Below are 21316 nucleotides of genomic sequence, written 5' to 3' on the forward strand. Positions count from 1 at the left end.
AGCACATTTCAATGCAGTCATCATAAATATTGCTAAGGTTGTGCTCTGTTGAAATATGACCTACATACTCTTGATTGTTTGTGTTACGTGATTTGTCTGACACCCATTACATTCTGGGTAATAGCAGCCATTTGTTGCTCTGCACAGCAGGCTCTTTTGACAAAAGAAAATAGGCAGCAATAAAAAAGCTATAGTCTGAATTACATTCTGCACAGTGCCGCTCTGCTGAGAGTTTGGGCAAGTGTGTTAACAGTGCTCTGAACTGCCTCTTGTCAGCCTTCAGCCTGTAATGGCCGTCTGTCCTCACATAAATCTATCAAAACATGCTAGGTTTAACAGAGAACACAGAATATACCTTGTACTGTCAACACCAAAATGTACACATTCCCCAGAAATTCAACACGCAGGAAATAATCTGGAGGTTATGGGAGGCATTAGCACTGTTGATTTAGGCTTGTGGCATGAAATTGAGAGTCCAGCAATTAGTGGGAAGATGAGCAAAGTAGTGGCATTAAAGAATTGAATATTGACCTCTATCCTACCTCAGGGGAGAAAATTCTGGGCAGAGGAGGTGAGGTTAGAGAAACCCAGTTAGCTCAGGTGCAGCAAGGGGTTTCCTTTCCCATCAGCAGCTCTTAAAAGTTTGACACTAAGTTAAAACAAAACAAAACAAAATGTATGTTATACTTTTTTTGTTTTGTTTTGCTTCCAGTCTCAATCGTATCTGAAGATAGAATTTCAGCTGGATACTTGGTGACACAGAGTCTTGTGATCCTTGAGATTTTTCAGTCTTGCTCTGAGATGTTCTCTGATTAAAGCAGTTTTAGTAAGCACTGAAGTTTGGGAATTTGTTAATCTAAATCTTCCCTTGCTCACCTACTCACCAATTCTAAAATATCTTCCATCCACTAAGCAAGTGTTGTTTAATTGTTTCAACAAGTGGTGGTAGCAGAAATTTCAGCCCTGCTATTTTTCACTTACAGGACATAGTTGGTTATCTCAGAGTGTTTTGGTGAAATTTAAACATATATTGCAAGAAAATCTACTTCAGATTTTAAAGAATTGCCTCTTTATTCAAATAAAGGACTGTGGAATCCCCGGGTGGGGGGCTCCCTGAAATGTCAGCATCTACCATAGCATCCAGCACCTTGTAGGTGTTCAATAAACATCTGTTAAATTACTACAAGCTGTCTAATATGTGAAGGAGGTAAAAAGCTTTGTTTCTAACTCAAACTACAATCAGAGTGTCGCCAATCCCAAGAGCAACTTGAGAATCAGTTATTTAAGTAATAATGAGCTTAGGTACTAGGACAAGGGTTTCAAATTTTCAAGACTAAAAAGAATTTCTATATTTAAAATCCCTAGATGGTAGAGCTATTTTTAGAACTAGTCTCTTTTTAATAGTGGCCTAATTCGGTGTTTCTGAAGTTTAGGCTTTCTTTTTATAGATGTAGAATGTCAGTCAAAATACGTATACCTGAGTACAAGGCCCCATGCCATGCAGACACCATAGGGCAATGGTCCTCTATATGTGGTTTGTGACCCATCCCATTAAAAATGTTTAACCAGTTTCCCAAGTGATTTTTGGACTGCTGAAATGTGGAACCCACTACTACAGGAGGATCTAGAAAACAAAAATACTTCAAAAAATTTCTAACAATTAAACCCAAGGGATAGCCCATTAAGAATTTATAATCTATTTAGAGAGACAAGTTATAATTAACTTTCAAAAAGAGATAAGTAAGACTGTATAGTGATACATGGTATCAAGTGAGTGATCCTGATAGTAAATTATTGAAAAACATAAAAATTACCCTAAATTAGGATGATTGTGAAAAGATTCATGAGGTTGAATTTTGAGATGTTCAGTGTCATTTACCCCAATTCAAGGGTTATGCCATTTGGCATATTTGACTGATATTTAGTCAGCAAAGAGAGATTAACGGCGTTGTTTCTTTAAGCATATTAGCCTCCTGTGAGAGATATTTGAAGACTTGCTATATCCTTGCTGGGAATCAGTGTCTTTTAAATTTCTTGTAATGTACTTGAAGGTAATATGTGATAGATATCAGTATGGCTAATTGAGAAATGCAAAAGATAAAGGAAACAAGAATAAAAAAAGAAAATATAGACATTAATGAAATTTCTTAGCTTGAGTAAAAAACATATTCATCCATGAGGAGGGAACAAAAGGATAATGTGTTTCAGTGATACAGGTGTTTGATTCAATAATATAAGTTACCTCCCCATATAAGTCATATCTTCATTGAAAGAACAATATAGGCAAAGGACAGTGGCTACTAATAACAGAATTTTTGGAAAATTCAGGTGTGGCTTGGAGAGAGAACAATGACCCTTTCTCTTTGTCCTTGCATCTCCCTGTCTTTCTGAACTCGTCTCAGATGGAATTGCAAAGAGCCCTTTCTTTCCTCCATTGGGGAGAATTAGCTGTGAATAATAAAAATTGCCAAATACTGGTATACCATGTTTCATCTTAGGGACAAGGTTAATTTCTTCCATCTCCTGTTGTAAAGTAGGAGAGAGACTATATCTACCTGTTCGTATCAAAATTTCATGTTTCCTCCGACCTACTTGATTCTTTATACTTTTTTTTTCTACCTTTCCTTGAAATGTGTAGTTGCCTTGAGTCTAACCTCAGACTTGTTAGCGGACTTGAAGTTCTTTTTGCTGAATAGCGTTCATCCAGCCTCCTAAATAGAAAGTATATTGTAAACTAAAATGTTCCCTTGTAAGCATGACGTTATTTGAACTCCAGCCTGCCGTTATTCAAAGTTCTTTGGACTCTGGAGCCATTTCACAATTATTCTTCCTCGGCATGAAGAGATAAGTAGGACTTACACAGGAGTGAAACGTTAATGCAACCAAGCTTAGAAGACTCTCCCACAGAGGCTTCTGATGGAATTTTCTACCCTTCTGTAGAAAAGCCAGAAAGGCAACAGCCTGATGGATTTTCTCCCTTCTTCCTTTATTTGTTTATTTTTTATTTAATTAGTTGGATGCTGAAGCTTGGATTTGTTTCAAACCCTCAGCCTCATAACCCTCGCTGATGTTGTGCTCTAAATAAAATGGTCCGCTGGCACTGCAATATTTAGTGTTACTGTTCACTTAGGTTTCTGTTGCAGAACCATATTTTCGACAGAATGTATTAGTTATGCTACAAGAATGTATTATACCTACATTAGCCATGGTTTACTAAGTTAATGAACTGTGGAGACGAAGAATCATCGCCATCAAGTTGGAGAGTTGCTCTAGTTCCCTGTATTAGTCTGTTGTGTTTTACTGAACTTGCTTTGAAGTTGCATATTTCATTCCCACCATGCCTCACATTTGCTGTCATCTCACTTTTTTGTTTTTTTTTTAAGGGCCTAATTCCTTGGCTCCAAGGATATATTTTCTTGATTGTTCAAAGAACCCTGAGCTACTTGCATCCTCAACAACATTCTTTTCAGACAAATGCTACCAAGGCTGTTCTGTGATTCCCCTGAGTCCAGCTGTGTTAATTTTCCACAAAGTAGCCCACACAGTGTCCTTGAAAACGTGACCTTGGTGATGCCTTATACCGTGAAGGCCAGTGGTAGGGCATCAGTGTTTTCTGGGAAGCAGGTTCTGCTAGCACTTGTTGTTTGAAACACGAAATATCATGGCTCTCACTGCAGCCTCGCTTTCTAGATCCATCTTTTCTTGGTGACAGAGGCTTAGGGGAGGAGCATCACTTTTTCAGGTCTCGTCATGAATTTAGTTTCCATCTTCTTCGCTCAGTTTTAACCCTTGTCTGAAATCATGGATAAGTTAGGAAACATTCTGGCATTTACGAACAATATCTGTATTTCTTTTCTTGAACCTACTCACCACCCCCTCTTTTTTTTTTTTTTTTTTCTTTTTCTGCCTTAGGCCTAACTCCACCCACAACTCCTCCTCATAAAGCCAACCAAGATAACCCTTTTAGGACTTCTCCAAAGTTGAAGTCCTCTTGCAAGACTGTGGTACCACCACCAACAAAGAAGGCCCGGTACAGCGAGTCTTCTGGTACCCAAGGAAATTACTCCACCAAGAAAGGGCCCAAGCAATCTGAGTTGTATGCACAGCTCAGCAAGACCTCGGTACTCACCAGTGGACGCGAGGAAAGGAAGACCAAGCGGCCCAGTCTGCGGTTGTTTGGTGACCATGACTATTGTCAGTCAATTAATTCCAAATCAGAAATACTCATTAATATATCACAGGAGCTCCAAGACTCTAGACAACTAGCATATAAAGATGCCTCCACTGATTGGCAGGGGCAGATATGTTCTTCCACAAACTCCGACCAGTGCTACCTGAGAGAGACTTTGGAGGCAAGCAAGCAAGTCTCTCCTTGCAGCACCAGAAAACAGCTCCAAGACCAGGAAATCCGAGCCGAGCTGAACAAGCACTTTGGTCATCCCAGTCAAGCTGTTTTTGACGATGAAGCAGACAAGACCAGTGAACTGAGGGACAGTGATTTCAGTAATGAACAATTCTCCAAACTACCTATGTTTATAAATTCAGGACTAGCCATGGATGGCCTGTTTGATGACAGCGAAGATGAAAGTGATAAACTGAGCTACCCTTGGGATGGCATGCAATCCTATTCATTGTTCGATGTGTCACCTTCTTGCTCTTCTTTTAACTCTCCATGTAGGGATTCCGTGTCGCCACCCAAATCCTTATTTTCTCAAAGACCCCAAAGGATGCGCTCTCGTTCAAAGTCCTTTTCTCGACACAGGTCGTGTTCCCGGTCACCGTATTCCAGGTCAAGATCTAGGTCCCCAGGCAGTAGATCCTCTTCAAGGTAAACCTTGTCAAAACCTACCTAAAGCATAAGGCTTTTCCAGGAAGTTAAAAAAAAAAAAAAAAGAAAGCATTCAAACCCCATGTACAGCCCAGCATTCTGAGTGCCGCTGGAACTAACGAGATTGTTGTTACACATGCATTACTCACCATCTTGTCTTAAATCTGTCAGCCTTGAGCACAGTGCCTTGAGCCAGTCAGATCAGAGGGAGCAATTTGTAAGAAACTTGCTCATCTAACTTTTTCCATTACCTGGAGAGCTGCCCTGTGCCTGGATAGTTGAGAGCCATGCAAGATAAAGCTGACAGTGTACCAGACCTGGTGCTCAGTGTTAACATCAATAAGAGTCGCTGAGAGAGAACACATCATTCCCAGACCTCTAAGCTGACTAGATGATCACAAACTGTCACTAAGAAATCTCACTGGTCGCTAGGAAGAAAAAGCCAGTTTTTCTAATATGGCACGCTAGAGGATGCTCAGGATTGCCGATAAACTTGGGTTAAGTGGCAGTTGCAAATGCCTTTTTGTTTTTGTCCTCTCTCCCAGATCTTGCCACTACTATGAGTCAAGCCACTGCAGACACCGCACGCACCGAAATTCTCCCTTGTGTGGGAGATCACGCTCCGGATCACCCTTCAGCCGTAGGCCCAGGTAAGGATGCACTTCATTCTCTTTTGGCTCCTTTCATCCCCTTTTTTTCTTAAATAACAAGGTGTTATCTAAAACCAGGACTTCAAACTGGTTCATTCTGATTCAAACTCCTGCTGAGAATTTGCATTTCTGACAAGTTTACAGAAGTTATACATAAGAATCACCTGGAGATCTTGTTAGAACATATTCTGATTCGGTGTATCTGGAGCGGAAATGCAAATTCCCAGCAGGGGTTTGAACCAGAATGAACTAGTTCAAAGCCCTGTCTAAAACCCTGCCCCTAGCATTATTATTTATTTTGCTCATGCAAATGGAGGTGGTTGACTTAATGATGAAGTTATGTTTCCCAGGTATGACAGCTACGAGGAATATCAGCACGAAAGGCTGAAGAGGGAAGAATACCGCAAAGAGTATGAGAAGCGGGAGTCTGAAAGGGCCAAACAAAGGGAGAGACAGAGACAGAAGGCAATTGTAAGTAGCCTGGAGCTAACTTTCATTTTAATGGAGGGTTTCTTTATCTTCTTTTTTTTTTTCTTTTGTAGATTAGAAAATAAAACTAAAGCTAAGACTTCGATAGAATAGACCATATTCGGTTTTTTGGGTTTTTTTTTTTTCCTTTAACATATCAGTGAGTCCTTCATACCTCTTTATACAGCTTATTGGAAAACAAAACGTTAAGCCAGTGTATTTCTCATTCATGTTTTCATTTTGAAGTTCACTACTGTCTTCAAAAGTAGAGGGGGTAAAGATTTCTTTGGTCAGATCCTGGTTTCATCTGGCCAGATGATGAGTTTTCCTTACTGTTCCCCATTGCTTCTTTCTTAGAGTGAAAGATGAGGAGGTATTGCTGTTTGGTCTCAGTTTGCATCCATTTGGCAGACATGAGGATTGGATCATCCATGAAGAGATTGGGTTCAAGTTAGATTTAAGGGAAGCAATAGAGTAAGACTTGCTCTGGAAGTCTTCATTTGTTGCTTGTGCTGAGTCACCACCTAATTGGGTTGTTGACATGTCCCTATTTCTTAAGAGCTACTTTTCAAGAACTCATTATGTATTTCAGCAGTACTTAATGCAGGATATTATGTTCTCTTGACATACAGACAGTACTAATTCCTTCTATATAAAGGCCCAACTTATGTTACACTGGTTTGTGCTCTGCAATAGCTGCTTACTAATGGGTAGACTTCACCCCAGGAACCAAACCAATAACCAGTTGCCATTGAATTGATTCGGACACGTGGCCACCCCATATGTGTTACAGTAGAACTGTGCTCCATAGGGTTTTCAGTGTCCAGTTTTCAGGAGTAGATTGACAGACCTTTCTTCCAAAGCTCCTCTGGGTGGACTTAAACCTCCAGTCTTTCGGTTAGCAGTTGAGAGCATTAACCATGTGCACCATCCAGCTCCCTACTACAGCTCATCAACCTAGACCCTGCATGGCAAATATGAGGCACTTCAATTGTCAGCCTCCAGTACGTGCTCACGGCAGACATTCCTAATCGATCATGGAACTCTTTCCCACTGAGCCCACATGGTGCCTTAGGGTCTTTCTTAACATGTTGCTCCAGGGGACCATGGCTAATCAATCAGAAATGGCACTGTTTTTGTTCACTGCAGCTGCTGCCTGGCTGTGCTAGCTGCTAAGACTCAATTCGGTGAAGATCAGCTTTGGATATATCTTGCCTATAAGCAAACCAAGGTTTAAAAAAATTATATTTACTTATAAAGGTTAGATTTATATGGAACCTTTAAGAAAATCTACTAACATCAACACAATCTTGAAAAACTTATATAAAAGAGCTGACTAATGGAGTCAAAATCAAGCATCGGCCAATAGTTAGCAGCTGGAGGAAAAAGATTAAATGAGAGATTTGTTAATCACAGGCAGTCAAGGAGAAAGAAGCCAGCAGGAATGGAATGCTTAGGCTGAAGGTCAAGGGTGGTTGCTGCCATTTAACTTTGAATCTACCCAAGACTGAATCAAAAACCTTGTGCAAATTGCAACACTTTTCCTCATTTTTCTCAACTTTCAAATGAGCTGTGATATTAAAATCTGCCAGGGTATCATTACTTAACGCTTAAGAAGACTAATGAAAATTAATAATTCAATTTTTCTACTATTGCTGTATTTAATTAATAGCCTATTCAATAATTATAATAACTCACATTGATATAGTGCCATACAGTTTACGAAGTCTTTTAATATGCCACATTTCAGTTAATCTTTACAGAAGAGAATCATGTTGAGCAAGCAGGTAGGAAAACAGTAATTTCGGTGTTTGAAAATGTATATTTTTATAAAATACCCTATGATTTTCCCCAACAATATGACATTAAAGAAAGAGATTAATAGTTTCATCATGCATTCGTTCACTGGGGCAAAATGCAATGCAGCCGTAACAAAAGCCAGATTATGATTTTAATCAAAAATGTATAGATAAATGACATCTGTTTATTTTATACACAGCAAAGATAATTTGGTGCCAGATACTTAACTAGGGTAAAGAAAGGGAGGCAAGTGTCTTTTCACTAGTTTGACTCCTGTCATGTAGCTGGAATAGTGTGATTGGTCTACATTCCATAGTCGATGCCTGAGAAAAAGCACTCTTGAGTTCACTAGCCATAGCTTGGAAGGAGATACCACCCTGCCTTCCCTTTGCCTGACAAATGTTGACCCATTCCTTAATTAATTCTATGACAAGGACAATCTTTATCAATTCCCTTTGAAAGAGGGCTTATAGTAGTATACATGTTAACTTGACTTATACATAATTGTTATAGATTAGACACTTGTGAGAATTTTGGCTTCAAGATTTCTTTTTAAATTTTGTTTTTGGAGAGCAGATTTACACAACTAGGATATGGAGACTGTTTACTACTTTACTAATACAGGGAGTGCTGGTGGTGCAGTGCTATAGCTGCTAACCAAAAGGTCAGCGGTTCAAATCTACCAGCTGCTCCTTGGAAACCCTATGGGGCAGTTCTACTCTGTCCCATAGGGTTGCTATGAGTTGGAATTGACTCCACAGTAATGGGTTTTACTAATACAGTGACCTACAGGTAGTAAGTGTTTAATAGAGATTTTAGATTTATTGTTGAACCAGTTCCCACTTGGGCAGTTATATGCTTTTTCTGCTTATGTAAATGAAATCTCATGACTATTTATGTGACAAACATTGTGCTAGGTGCTTGGGGTATAAAATGAGGTAAGGCAAGGTTCCCACACCCAGAGAGTTTCAAGTCTACTGGCAGATAAAGAAGCACAAACAGGCAATATGGTGTGACAACTGTTATAGTGGAGGGTATGTATAAGGTACTGGAGTGGCATATGGGTGGGCACACAGACCAGGAATGAGGGAAGGCCTCCCAGGGGAGAGTGAGATTATTCTGAATCTTAAAAGGAGGGAGGAAAATGGTTTTGTAAATCTGTGTTGTCCAATATAGTAGCCATTAGCCACATGGCTAATTCAGCTAGTCTTAGTTAAGATGCACTGTAAGTATAAAGTACACATTGAATTTCAAAGATTTACTACAAAATAAGAATGTTAATATCTTATTAATATTTTATATATCTATTACAAGTTGAAATGACAATATTTTGGATACAATGAGTTACATAAAGTATATTATTAAAATTAATGTTATCTGTTTCTTATTACTTTTCTTGATGTAGCTATTAGAAAATTTAAAATTACATAAGCTGCATTATATTTTTATTGAACATTGCTGTTCTAGACAGAGCGTAGCTCATACCAAGTCTGTGGAAAAGAATAAGGCATATTAGAGGACAAGAAATAATTCTGGAGAACTTGGTAGATACCAGATCCTGGAGGGTTCTGTAAGTCATGCTAGAGATTTTGAAATCTGTCTTGAAGACATAGTGAAACTACTGAGTGAGTTTTCCCACAGGAAGAGATTCTGATTAATTTCCTTTCTCAAAACAGCCTGCTTTCTTGTGCCACAATGCATTGGCAAACTGTATTTTTATGGACTTGGGCACTGGGGTACATGCAATGATTTCTGACTTGTTTGACTAAATTAGCTTGAAAAGCCGTTCATGAAACAGCCATGGAAGCTAGGATAGTCCACCTAAGTTGGGCAGGTAGGTGATTGCCACTCAGATTTTTGAGACACCCTTAAAGTAATGAATAAGTAACACATTACGTTTGGAATTTCTTGGGTGCAATGCTGGATCATCCATTAGTCAAATCAATCATGTACTTCGAGTATCAGCAAAGCAGTACAAAGGAGACCAAACCAAAAAAAAAAAAAAAAAAAAAAAACCAAACCGGTTTCTGTGGAGTTGATTCCACTCATAAAAACCCCATAGGACAGAGTAGAACTGCCCCACAGGGTTTCCAAGGAGTGGCTGATGGATTCAAACTGCTGATCTTTTGGTTAGCAGCCATAGCTCTTAACCACTGTGCTACCAGGGCTCTGTACAAAACAAAGCCTTCCAAAAATAATAATAATGTTTAAAAAATAAATCTTAAAATTATTTAATGACTGTTAGTCTTTGCTTCTCTTGTTTTGTGGTTTTTATTGCTTTTATTTTGCATCTCATAAGAAGGAGGTGGGTCTGGGGGAGTCTGTAAACTTTTCAGTGCTTTTACCTCTAAAATGCTTAATCCTGCCCAACTTGAGTGCACCAAGCCAGGGAGTTAAGAGAACACATAATTAGTTATTACTATATATTGTGGTTGACTACTGCCATTGTTTCCATTGCTATTTTCTTCCAATTCCCATCTAAACTCGTTCTCAAAAACCAATTCACTCTCTGCCTTTCTCAGTCTCATAAGCTAGAAATAATTCAGGTTTTACTGGGATTCTGAAAGCCAGAGTTTAGTATTTAATGTTTAAACTGTCACTGCTCTAATTTCTTGTGGAGTTCTAAGTCCAACTCCATTTGCAATCTGTACAGTTTTCTGCCAGAAAACATGATAATCGGATGTTAATTTAGAGGGCAAATCTAGATATGATGATGTGGTTCAGCGCTTCAAACCCAAGCCAGAGAGCTGGGCAATGACTGTGCCATTTCATTTCTCTTCTCTGCTGGTCAGTATGCAGCTCAGAGCCAGGAACAGTGCATTGTCACAGATAATTATAAGTTTCTTCCAAATGGGGGAAAAAAAAAAAAAAAAACAACAACAAAAAGAGTTCTATCATTTCTCATAGTTATCTTTTTGAAGAGAATAAAATAATTTTATATTCAAGTCTTTTTTCAAGAGAAATTTCACATGGGTGAATATAGGTTCTATTATGAATCAAAGCACATCATTTAGAAAATTTTCAGTTTTATCAAAAGTAGTTAGGCATACTCTCAATCTATAGTTTTCCTGTTTTCTGACTTATCAGTGTGTTTATTTGCATCTTAGCTCTTAAATACCTAACCTGTATTTGCTTACATTTATCCAGCCTTAGACACTAAATAGGAATACTCAGTGATACTTGGAAGGGGATAACTTTGGAAAACTGAATGCTCTAAAGTGATTGTATCTCTTGAGAGTAGTAGGCACTGAAATAAGTGAGTGCAATCAATATTAAAAGCAAGAAAAGTAAAACTGTTTTTTAGCATTTTGTCAGAGTTTTGGCATTTCTTTCTGTCCATTCATATCTTTCCAAGGCCATCCACTTTTCTTGCGTTTTTCTTTTAATGAGAGCTTCTAGCTACACTGTTACTCTAGAAAGGGCATGGGATTACTCATTCACCTCATCTTTGGGAGTTGTAATTTCCTTGGAATTTTTGAAGAAGTCAGGTTGCAGTTAATCTGGAATTGAACAGAAATCTCTTGTGCCAAAGTTAATATGCAGTTTTCTTAGCACTGGAGGAAGAATTTTAAAATTACTTTGAAATGGAAATTTAGAAAAAAAGTTCTGAGAGCCAAAATCTGAATTAAATTAGTTTTTATTTTCTTCTTTTCCTGTTGTTCCCTAGCATTACAGGGCATATTAGTGAGATAACCTATTAAAACAAACAAACAAAAAAACATCAAACACAGTTCTTGACACATATTATATCACCAAAAATCAGTTGTCATTGAGTCAACTCCAACTCATGGAGACCCCATGTGTGTCAGAAGTGTGCTCCATGAGGTTTAGAATGGCTGATTTTTTGGACACATTCCAACCCAAAACCAAACTCACTGCCATCAAGTCAATTCTGACTCATGGTGACCCTACAGGATGGAGGGAGACTGCCCCCTGGGGTTTCCAAGGCTGTAAATCTTTTCGGAAGCAGAATGGCACATTTTTCTCCCATGGTTTGGACACATTACAGTTTAATAAACCTTAGTTTCCTTGCTACTTTTCTTCTTTTCTTAGCCAAACCTCTTTTATCAGGAGTAGCTTATTGTTTGGTGAGATTCAACTGTTGTATGTTTTTCCCAGCTAACTGGGAGGCGCTATAGTCTTTTTGATATAAAGAGTTTGATAATGCAAAATCAGTTAATTCAGTCAGTTTTTTTCTTTATTTATCCCCCATGTTTTGATATAATGATGTTTTACTATACCTGTTAATGCAACTAAATCCTCGATTTTATTATCCACTCCATCAGCACACTAACTTTTGTGAATATTGAAGCTGAAAGATATTTGATAAATGCTCCTTCCTCCTCGATAGTGAAAACTTGTCTGAAAATCGTTTTTCAAGGAGCTTTTTCCAAAGGTTTAGAGTGTCCCTCAGCCTTTAAGAAGTTGCAAATGTTATTAGGCATTTTGACTTCTTTTCCTTTCATGTCCTGTTTAGAAATTAATGTCTTGAAAAATTGGCTGCAAATGTTAAGGTTTTTTAAAGATATGAAATCTATTCATCTGTCTAATAAAACTGCAGCATGTTAAAAATAATCTATTCTTTTCTCGACATTTTGGCCAATCTTGGAAGGAGTTTGGTCTTTGTTTTTTAGACCTTCAGATACCTTTTATTTTCACTACAGCACTGGGAAAACCTAGGACGTTAGTGATTTGCCCAAATGAGGATTTCAATACATATTCAAGCTCTGATCTTTGTAGGGTAGCACAGGCATGGCCCCATTCCTGTGTTTCATAGAAGATAATGGGCAGATAGGTAGTTTAAGTGACCATGGACCAGCCTTTTGGATTCCTGTTTCTCCCCTCTAGATTGTGTTCTTTTTATTGCAGAATGTATCAGTTTCCATTATAAAAGGTCCTCTGGTTTATCTTCTTTGTGAGGTCATTGTTGCATGCAACTTTCTGTAAAGCAGCAACTCAGAGATTTTCCCATTATGTCTGCATATGGGCATACATATGGTCGATTTTAGCTTTAACTTCAAATTTCCTTGAATAGATAGGCTGTGTGTATTCCCATAATGGTAGTTGAGCAATTTCTTTGTGATGGTTCCATTTCTTTCCCTCTTTTCTGCACTTCTCCATCCTTTTGCTCTATACAGTAGTAAACTTCCTAACAGGATCATTTAAAAAAATCCATAACACCCATGCAAGCAGGCGCCAGGAAATTTAGATAACAGTCCCATCATATTCGACTGTTTGGCTAGAGCTGGATGAGTAAACAGAATGGAATGCAGTGTTCTGATTCCCCTGCTGAAGTGTGCAATGCTGCTTCAGGGTGAGCCTCAGCATCCGATTTATATTTATTGACCTCCACAATGTGCTGGGTGCTCTGGAGCAACCCAATGACAGCCTTCAATTGAGACATACAATGTACATGGATGCGAATCATGCAGCCTATTCTGTTGGCTGTATTTCATCTGGCCAGTTACTTCGGCTCAACAGCTGTTGTCAGAAGAATTATGTTTTACCAAATGTCTCAGCGGAGTCCACCTCTGATTTCCAGAGGTGATATATAGAAGTGAGAGCCCTGCAAACATGCTACTGCACATTTCTTACACTTCAGCCTTTAAACACGAATCATAGAAACTCTTGTCAATTTACTTAGCAGAGCTACCTGGGGGAGGTCCTATGATAAAGCATTCAAGCCTGATTTTCATTGTTCATTGTCTTGGAGAGTCTCAGAGAGTAAGGACCACACTTAGGCATCTTTGATGTAAATATGGGTAAAGGGTAAATGTTACAATGATTAATTGATTGATTGATTTTTTAACCAGCATTTATAAACTCGTTGTTTCAGAAACCCAGTAAAACCCTCAGAAGAGAGTAGCAAATTGGACAGGTATTATCTCTGCTTTCATGAAGCTTTCATTGAAGTAGGGAGACAGCCATGAAACAATGAATAAGCTTATCAATTGTTTAATTACAATTGGGCATAGAACTATAAAGGGGAAATAGAATGTTCCGTAAAAGCAGCTAGTTGGAAGCCTGGCCTCATCTTAAGTCTTGGGAAGGAAATGATTGTTGAGCTTAATTTAAGATTGGTGTTTGTGGCAGAAGGAGCCCTGGTCGTGCAGGGCTTGGCAGTTTGAACCCACCAGCCACTCCGTGGAGAAAGATGTGGCAGTCTGCTTCCATAAAGGTTATAACCTTGGGAACCCTATGGGACAGTTCTACTTTGTCCAATAGGGTCAGCATGAGTCAGAATCAACTCAAGAGCAATAGTTTTTTTAGCAAGTTTGTGGAAGGGGTTGGGGGGCAGTGTGGGAAGAATGTTCCAGGTAGCGAGGGATAGCTGTGCAAAAACTTGGGGAAGGAAGGAGCATAGCATATCCTGGGAACTGGTAGAAGCTCAGTATGTTTGGGAAATAGAGTAAAGGAAAGAATAGGATGTGGGAGATTAAGCCAGTGATGAAGACAGGGCCAGACAGTGCAGGGCCTTGCAGGCCCTTTTAATGATTTGGGTCTTTACTTAAAGCAATGGGAAGCCATTGGAATGTTTTAGAAGATAAATGACATGATCAGATTCTATCCTCTTAGCAAAAACTATTCTGACTGCAGTAAAAGAATGGATTGGAGGAGAGTAAACACAGACCCTGGGATCCAAGTTAAGAGTCTCGTATACCAGTCCAGAAAGTGATGCAAGCAGCTTGGTTTAGAAGAGATGGAATAAAGGAGGCAGCCTAGAGAGAAATTTAGGAGATAAAACCAACAAGACTTAAGTAATGATTGGATATGTGGAGGTAACCTAGAGGGAAGAGTCGAGGGTTGCACTCAGATTTCTGTCCTGGAAAACTGGCAAGAAGGTGTTAACTTCACTGATTTTTAAGAACACTGGAGAAAGAACAGCAGCGGAGAATGCGAACCTGGACACTTCAGCTTGGGTCATGCTTGTCTAGTTTGAGGTGCTTACAGGACATCCAAGCTGTGATGCCAGGTAGATAATTGGTTATTTGAGTCTGAAGCTCAGACGAAGTACCCTGATGAAAATAGAAAGAATATGAGTGCTACATATGGTAAAAGAAGATGAGGCCCGATGATCACATCTCCTAGGAAGATATTACAGAGTCTTCGAATTGTTCAGTTGTGTTGTACAAATGTTCATCGAGTACCCATTCTTGGTCAGGTGCTTTGCTAAATACCGGACATGTGAAAAGGAAAGGCATTCAGTAAATTCTGTAGGACATCTCTTTGCCTTAAAACTAAATTACTTTTCCAGCATTCAAGCCAGAGGACTTTTTTTTACATCCAGAGAAAATTATTAGACAAGCTAAATCTGTATTTTAACCAGTTGCCATTGAGTCAATTTAGACTCATGGTGACCCCATGTGTGTCAGAGTAGAATTGCTCTGTAGGGTTTCCAATGGCTGATTTTTCTAAAGTAAGTCACAGGCATTTCTTCCGAAGCATTTTTGGGTGTACCTGAAACTCCAGGCTTTTGGTTACCAGCCAAGCGTGTTATCCCTTTGGACCTCCTGAAACTGTACCTTAGTCCTGTTGTTTTTCCCTTTGTTTCAATCTAAATCAAATCTGCAATCTTAAATTCATTTCATTGTTCTTCATCCTTAGTAGCATATTCTTCATATGAACTCTTTATTCTTAAAAAAAAAAAAAAATTCTCAGTTTTGAGAGTTTATCATTACCTTTGGCTTTCTCTGCTTTGAACAACAGATATAGGATTGCTTCTTACACTAAGAACGCATTCTTGTTTTTTAAAAAAAGAAATTCGTCCTCAGGCCATAAAATATTCTCCCCATATTTTATAGGTTATACATTGCTGATGACTTTCAGATTATGCTCTTATTGACTCCTTTTTGGAAAATTAGGCCCTGCCTTTCCAGTCTGTTCTTGAAATCAGACTAGATTCATTGGCAAAGTTTCATTTATAGTCCCTTTTATTTCCTCTTATTTGTCTGAGAACCGTGGCTTAAAATGGCTTATATTTTAAGGCAGTATTTCTCAACTTATTTTCTTTAGACCATCTGCATCATCGGAATCACTGGATGTGCATATTAAAAATGTAGATCATTGAACCCTACGCTATAAAATCGTTTTTGAGTACAGCTGGGATAAGCCCCAATAATTTGATAAAGTGCCTCAGATGATTTTTATTCATACTAGAGTTTAAGAGGAGCCCTGGTGGTGTAGTGGTTAAGCGTTAGGCTGCTAACCAAAAGGTTGGCAGTTTGAATGCACCTGCTGCTCCTCGGAAACCCTATGGGGTAGTTCTACTCTGTCCTATAGGGTCCCTATAAGTCGGAATTAACTAAAAGGCAATGGGTTGTTTGCTTTTTTTTTTTTTTTTTTTTTTAATATTTTAAGAGTTTACATTTTAAGTTGTCAATATGTACCTGTACATCTCATTATTAGAGTTTTGAGTTAATGAGAAACATCTTTGCAAGCCAGGTCAGTTTCTTAGCCATTTTGAAGTATTATCATCAAGTCATAAGTATTAAATTATTTAAGTTATTGTTCAGCTATTCAGTGATAAAAAAAAAAAAAGATCATCGTTGCACACACTTCTTTGTAATGCATAAAAGTTCATGTGGGGAAGAACAAGAGACAGACTGAAAAGGTGGAAGAGAGAAGAGGTGCAGTGGAGTGTGTGTGTGTGAGAGAAGAGATTGACATGGATAAATTGAAAGTAAAATTTGATTTAAGCGTAGTCTCTCATTCAGCTTTGGCATATGTTTTGCTCTAATTGTCATGCTCTGTGAGTCCTTACTGTGCATGATTGTATCTTTATGAATGCTTCTAGAGACTCAACTTCTATCTCCAGAACTAGCGAAAGTCTCCCCTTACTTTCCCCTCACAGGAAGAACGCCGTGTGATTTATGTTGGTAAAATCAGATCTGACACAACACGGACAGAACTGAGGGACCGTTTTGAAGTTTTTGGTGAAATAGAGGAGTGCACAGTAAATCTGCGGGATGATGGGTGAGAATCTTCGAGATTATTTCTTGTTTAGAAGTTGACGTATGTAAAAAATTATGGCCATAAGATTACTGGGATGGCAGTTGCCAATGTAAGTGCTTTGAAAGATGACATGTTGAGTTCAAAACCTTATTTATTTTCTTTCATCCCTATTTATTAATGTTTGTAGTTGAGATTTGCTGTCCCAGAAATAAGTATTTAGCTGCTTGACAGGACAATCACACAGATAAATGGATGCAGTGGTTCAGATGTTGGCACTCTCAAAGTCCCCCACAGTAGAAAGGGTTACAGTCATATATGCTAATGTTTTTTAACCAGCTTTGGACTTTTCCTTTTTGTCCATTGCAGAGACAGCTATGGTTTCATTACCTACCGTTATACCTGTGATGCTTTTGCTGCTCTTGAAAATGGATATACTTTGCGCAGGTCGAATGAAACTGACTTCGAGCTGTACTTTTGTGGACGCAAGCAATTTTTCAAGTCTAACTATGCAGACCTAGGTATGGATTGTATTGTACATGGAATGAGGAATCCATAACATAGAGGTCAAAATGGGGGCAAGTATAATCTGTCGGCACCTTGGGTCGGACCATCACTTTACTTTACTGGAGGGAATATTTGAATACAGATTTTATTTTTAATGTATGAGACAGTTTCAGAAGTGAGAAGCTTAGGTTTTGGCAACAAAGGACTGAAGTAAATTTTTTGTACTGTCTGCCCAGGTGCTGAAATTCTGCACTGTTTTTGTTTGTTTGTTTTGTGGGTGTCTGTGGTATGATCATGTTTCACGTATGCATGTGTGGGGGGTATTCTGTGTGCATATGTTTGTGTGTGTGTGTGTGTGCGTGGTATGTGTGCATTTGCCTGAGTGTATGTGTTTGTAATCTGCTTATGTGTTCCCTGCTTACCCTGAATCCTTTTGTAAGGATCATAGCATCATCGTTTCATGGAACAAAATACGTGAAAGCCTTATTCTTTATTCCCTCATTATTTTACAATCTCTTAGAAATATTTCCTTTTCTATGCACTGCATTTTGAGAGGGAAAAAATAAAACTTCATATAAATCACCCTATACTTTCTTACTTTGAAACAAAAGGCAAAAATAAAAAATAGAAGCCTTGTCATTTTTTGAATGCTTGCGTATGCTGGGCACAGTGCCAGAAGATTTGCAAACTTTTTTTTTTTTCATTTAATTACCAGAACAATCCTAGGAGGTGGGTATTATTATCATCACCATTTTACAGATAAAGAAACTGATGGTTACATAGGTAGTCCTTTTTGCTATTTGTGCAGACTCAAAGGGCAAACTTTGGAAAATATAAAAATATGTGATGAAGAACAGCAAAATCACCTATCAGACTGTTACTCAGTGATGATACCCACTGTTACCAATTGAATGATTTGCCTTCCAGTATTTTGTCTCAGAATATCCAGTGTCTTAAAGTTGAGATCATATTATCTACATAATTTTTAAATTCTTCTTTCTTTCCTCACTTAATATTATATAAATGCATTTCCCCCTGTGATTTGCAGGATTAAAATTAATAATCAAAATATTTTATTGGTTGCACAGTGTTCTGTTGGGTGACTAATACCATTACATTTAGTCATTCCATTATAGCTGAGCATTTATTCCGTTTTCAATTTTTAGATATTATAAATAATGCTACAATGAACATCTTAACTTCCTTTCCAAATTTAATTTCATTCTTTTAGCACATCATTCCTTATGTAATGCATATTATAAGCCTTTACATTCTTTGAGGAAGGAATGAAGGCAGGAAAGTGGCAAATATATCGTGGCTGTGGCGTAATTGTTTAAATGAATTTATAATCATCATGTGATTAATAGATAAATCTATTTCTCAGCGTTGTTAGAAATCTGTTGGCACTTGCTTTGGCTTGCTATAAAGGAAAGAATGAATACCAAATACAGGGATTTTTTTTATTTTTTCTCCCTTCCAATGAAGTGATATCTCCCTAGAGTAATTGATATAGGTGGTATGCATTTTTCAGAGGGAATATGCTATAATTCACTTCACAAGTTAAATAGATAGTGTAAGGCAGGGGAGAGGCAGCTGACTGTTAGAGAGATAGAGGCCTAGGGATGAAAATACAAAAGGTGGCAAGTCATTTGTTCAAATGTTGGCTGATAAAAACAGTCAAGACAGATTAAAGTCTTGAGTTGATTTGACTTATTTTCTTCAGTGATGAAGGCCAGGGTGTTTCTAGTCTCTCAAAACATCTAGAGTTTAAAATAAGCTACCTAGAGGGGCCTTTAGATCACGATTCATCACTGGTAGAGGGAGGATTGGATGGTATTTCCAAATTGAACTGGAGCCTCCCTGAAATATTTCTAAGAAGAATGCTTCCCCTCTTGTTATCTCCCTGCCTAGCCAGCAGCAATAGAAACTATGCCGTTGCTAAGCTAGCTCGATATTTTCTGAAAAGTGTATTTGGTGTGCATTGTAGTAGCATGAGTTTTTCCAATTCCCTTAAGCTTTACAATTGCATAAGGGGTAGTTTTTATGAACGTAGGCATGGTGTAGTCAAAAAGAGTCCTAGTTTAAGAATTCCGCAGCCCTGATTTGAAATATGCTTAGCTTCTGACCTTGGCCAAGTCACTGACCGCTCTCCCCTCCCACCCCCCCAGCCCCCGCCCCACTTCTGGTTCTTCATTTGTAAAATGAGGATAATCTTAATATACCTTATAATGTTGTTGCTAAGATTAAATAAATATTTTTGAAGCTGTGGTAGCTATAATTATATTCCCACCACCTGTCTGTCAGCTTGTCGTACTGTGGTAGCTTGTGTGTTGCTATGATGCTAAGAGCTATGCCACCAGTATTTCAAATACCAACAGGATCACCCACAGTAGACAGGCTTCAGTGAAGCTTTCAGACTAAGAAAGACTAGGAAGAAAGGTCTGGCAATTTACTTCCAAAAATTAGCCAGTGAAAACCCTGTGGATCACAGAATATTGTGCAAGACTTCAGCTCATTTACTCTGGACACATCATAAGGAGGGACAGAACCTTGTAGAAGGATATCATGTTTGGTAAAGTGGAGGGCCAGCAAAGGCAAGGGAAACTCTCCATGAAATGGATTGACACAATGTCTGTAACAATGGACTCAGACATATCAACAATCATGAAGTTGGTGAAGGACCAGGCAACGTTTCAGTCTGTTATACATGGGGTTGTCTTGAGTCGGAGCCAACCTGATGGCAACTAACAACAACAACAAATGATTCTAATTAATGATGATAATGAGAATTTAGGAATTTAATGTTGTTTTCAAAATGGTAGAACCAACATTAGAGGCCGGTTTTGGAACTGAACAAAATTCACACATATGTCTTGTCTTTGATCCCTGAAGAGTTCAAGTTAATTGTTTCAGGGTATGGTCACAGAATATGGTGAGCACGACAATATACTGGACTCTTAGAGGGATTGGGATCTGCCATGTGTGTTGAGTAAAGCAAGAATTAAGTTATACAGATTAATTTCAATAAACCAGAACCTAATTCATGAGAACATTTAACAACTATAGTGTTTTAATTAATTGTACTTAAAATAGACACAAATATTAAGAAAGTTGGAAAGAAATTAAAGTCAAAACATGTTTTGGAAGATATTTGTAAAATTTGAATCCCATCTTCTTCAATTTTTGTTTCATGAGAATTCATGGTCTGGATACTGACCTAAGATACTAAAACTCTTTACATAATTAGAGAAAGAGGCTCAGGATACTTTAGTTTTACCAAGAAAAAAAGGAACCTATCATTTTAGACAAATTCAATCTTTTTTTTTTTAATTCTTTCTTATAGTTGCTCCCGCAAATTAATTTAGCTCACACATCCTGTTTCTCAACTATTGAGTCTAGTTAATGGATAGCTACAATGGTATTAAAGCCAAACATAATGATTCCAGAAGCCAGTGTTACCAACGAGACTCAGAATTTAAAGTGACTTGTTTAAAGCTGCTGTGGTGAAGCCAGGATTTAAATCCTGTTTTCTATAAATCTGTCAATGATCATGAAGATGGTGCAGGGCGGGCAGCATTTCCTTCCGTTACGCATAAGGTCACCATGAGTTGAAGCCAGTTGAATGGCAACTAACAACAACACGAATCTGTAGCCTATGTGCCTTTATATTTACTGTCTTATAAGCAAATGAATCTTTCTGACAGACCTTGATGAACGTCTTAAAGGGGAAGGACAAAGAAAACTCAGACTACAGGACAAGAAAAGAGGGAAATTGGTTGGTATAAAAAAATAATAGTTTTGATCAGGAATTAGTTATGGTGTAGAACTTGAACAAATATGACAAAAATGAAATAAATGCCATGTTCACCAAATTCTTTACTAACTCAAAGAAATTAATTTGCTTATCAACATCATAAATATATAACACAAATTTACATAAACCTAGATCCCAAATCAAGGTTAATTAATCAACAATTTTAATTGATCACCTACTTTGTGCCATTAGTTTTCTAGGTGCTAGAAATATAATTGGGAAATGATTTATTTCTATTAAAGCAATATCATTATTTACTGGCAATTTATTTTTTAAATAATTATTTTATTTATTTATTAA

General features: G+C 38.0%; 1 protein-coding gene across 4 annotated transcripts in view; it reads left to right on the forward strand.

Annotated features, from left to right (window-relative positions):
• The window catches only part of PPARGC1A (PPARG coactivator 1 alpha), an 804378-nt gene that overhangs the window by 779413 nt on the left and 3649 nt on the right, over positions 1-21316 (forward strand). For 3 of the 4 annotated variants that reach the window (XM_004375139.2, XM_004375137.2, XM_004375138.2), the window contains 5 exons: positions 3913-4828; positions 5374-5478; positions 5829-5949; positions 16598-16719; positions 17065-17216. In XM_004375139.2, the coding sequence (XP_004375196.1) occupies positions 3913-4828; positions 5374-5478; positions 5829-5949; positions 16598-16719; positions 17065-17216 (1416 nt within the window). The remainder of the gene's footprint in view (positions 1-3912; positions 4829-5373; positions 5479-5828; positions 5950-16597; positions 16720-17064; positions 17217-21316) is intronic. The other variant, XM_023730245.1, reaches the window with a different exon arrangement.

The sequence above is a fragment of the Trichechus manatus genome, unplaced genomic scaffold (genome assembly GCF_000243295.1).
Source record: "Trichechus manatus latirostris isolate Lorelei unplaced genomic scaffold, TriManLat1.0 scaffold00034, whole genome shotgun sequence".
Taxonomy (NCBI): domain Eukaryota; kingdom Metazoa; phylum Chordata; class Mammalia; order Sirenia; family Trichechidae; genus Trichechus; species Trichechus manatus.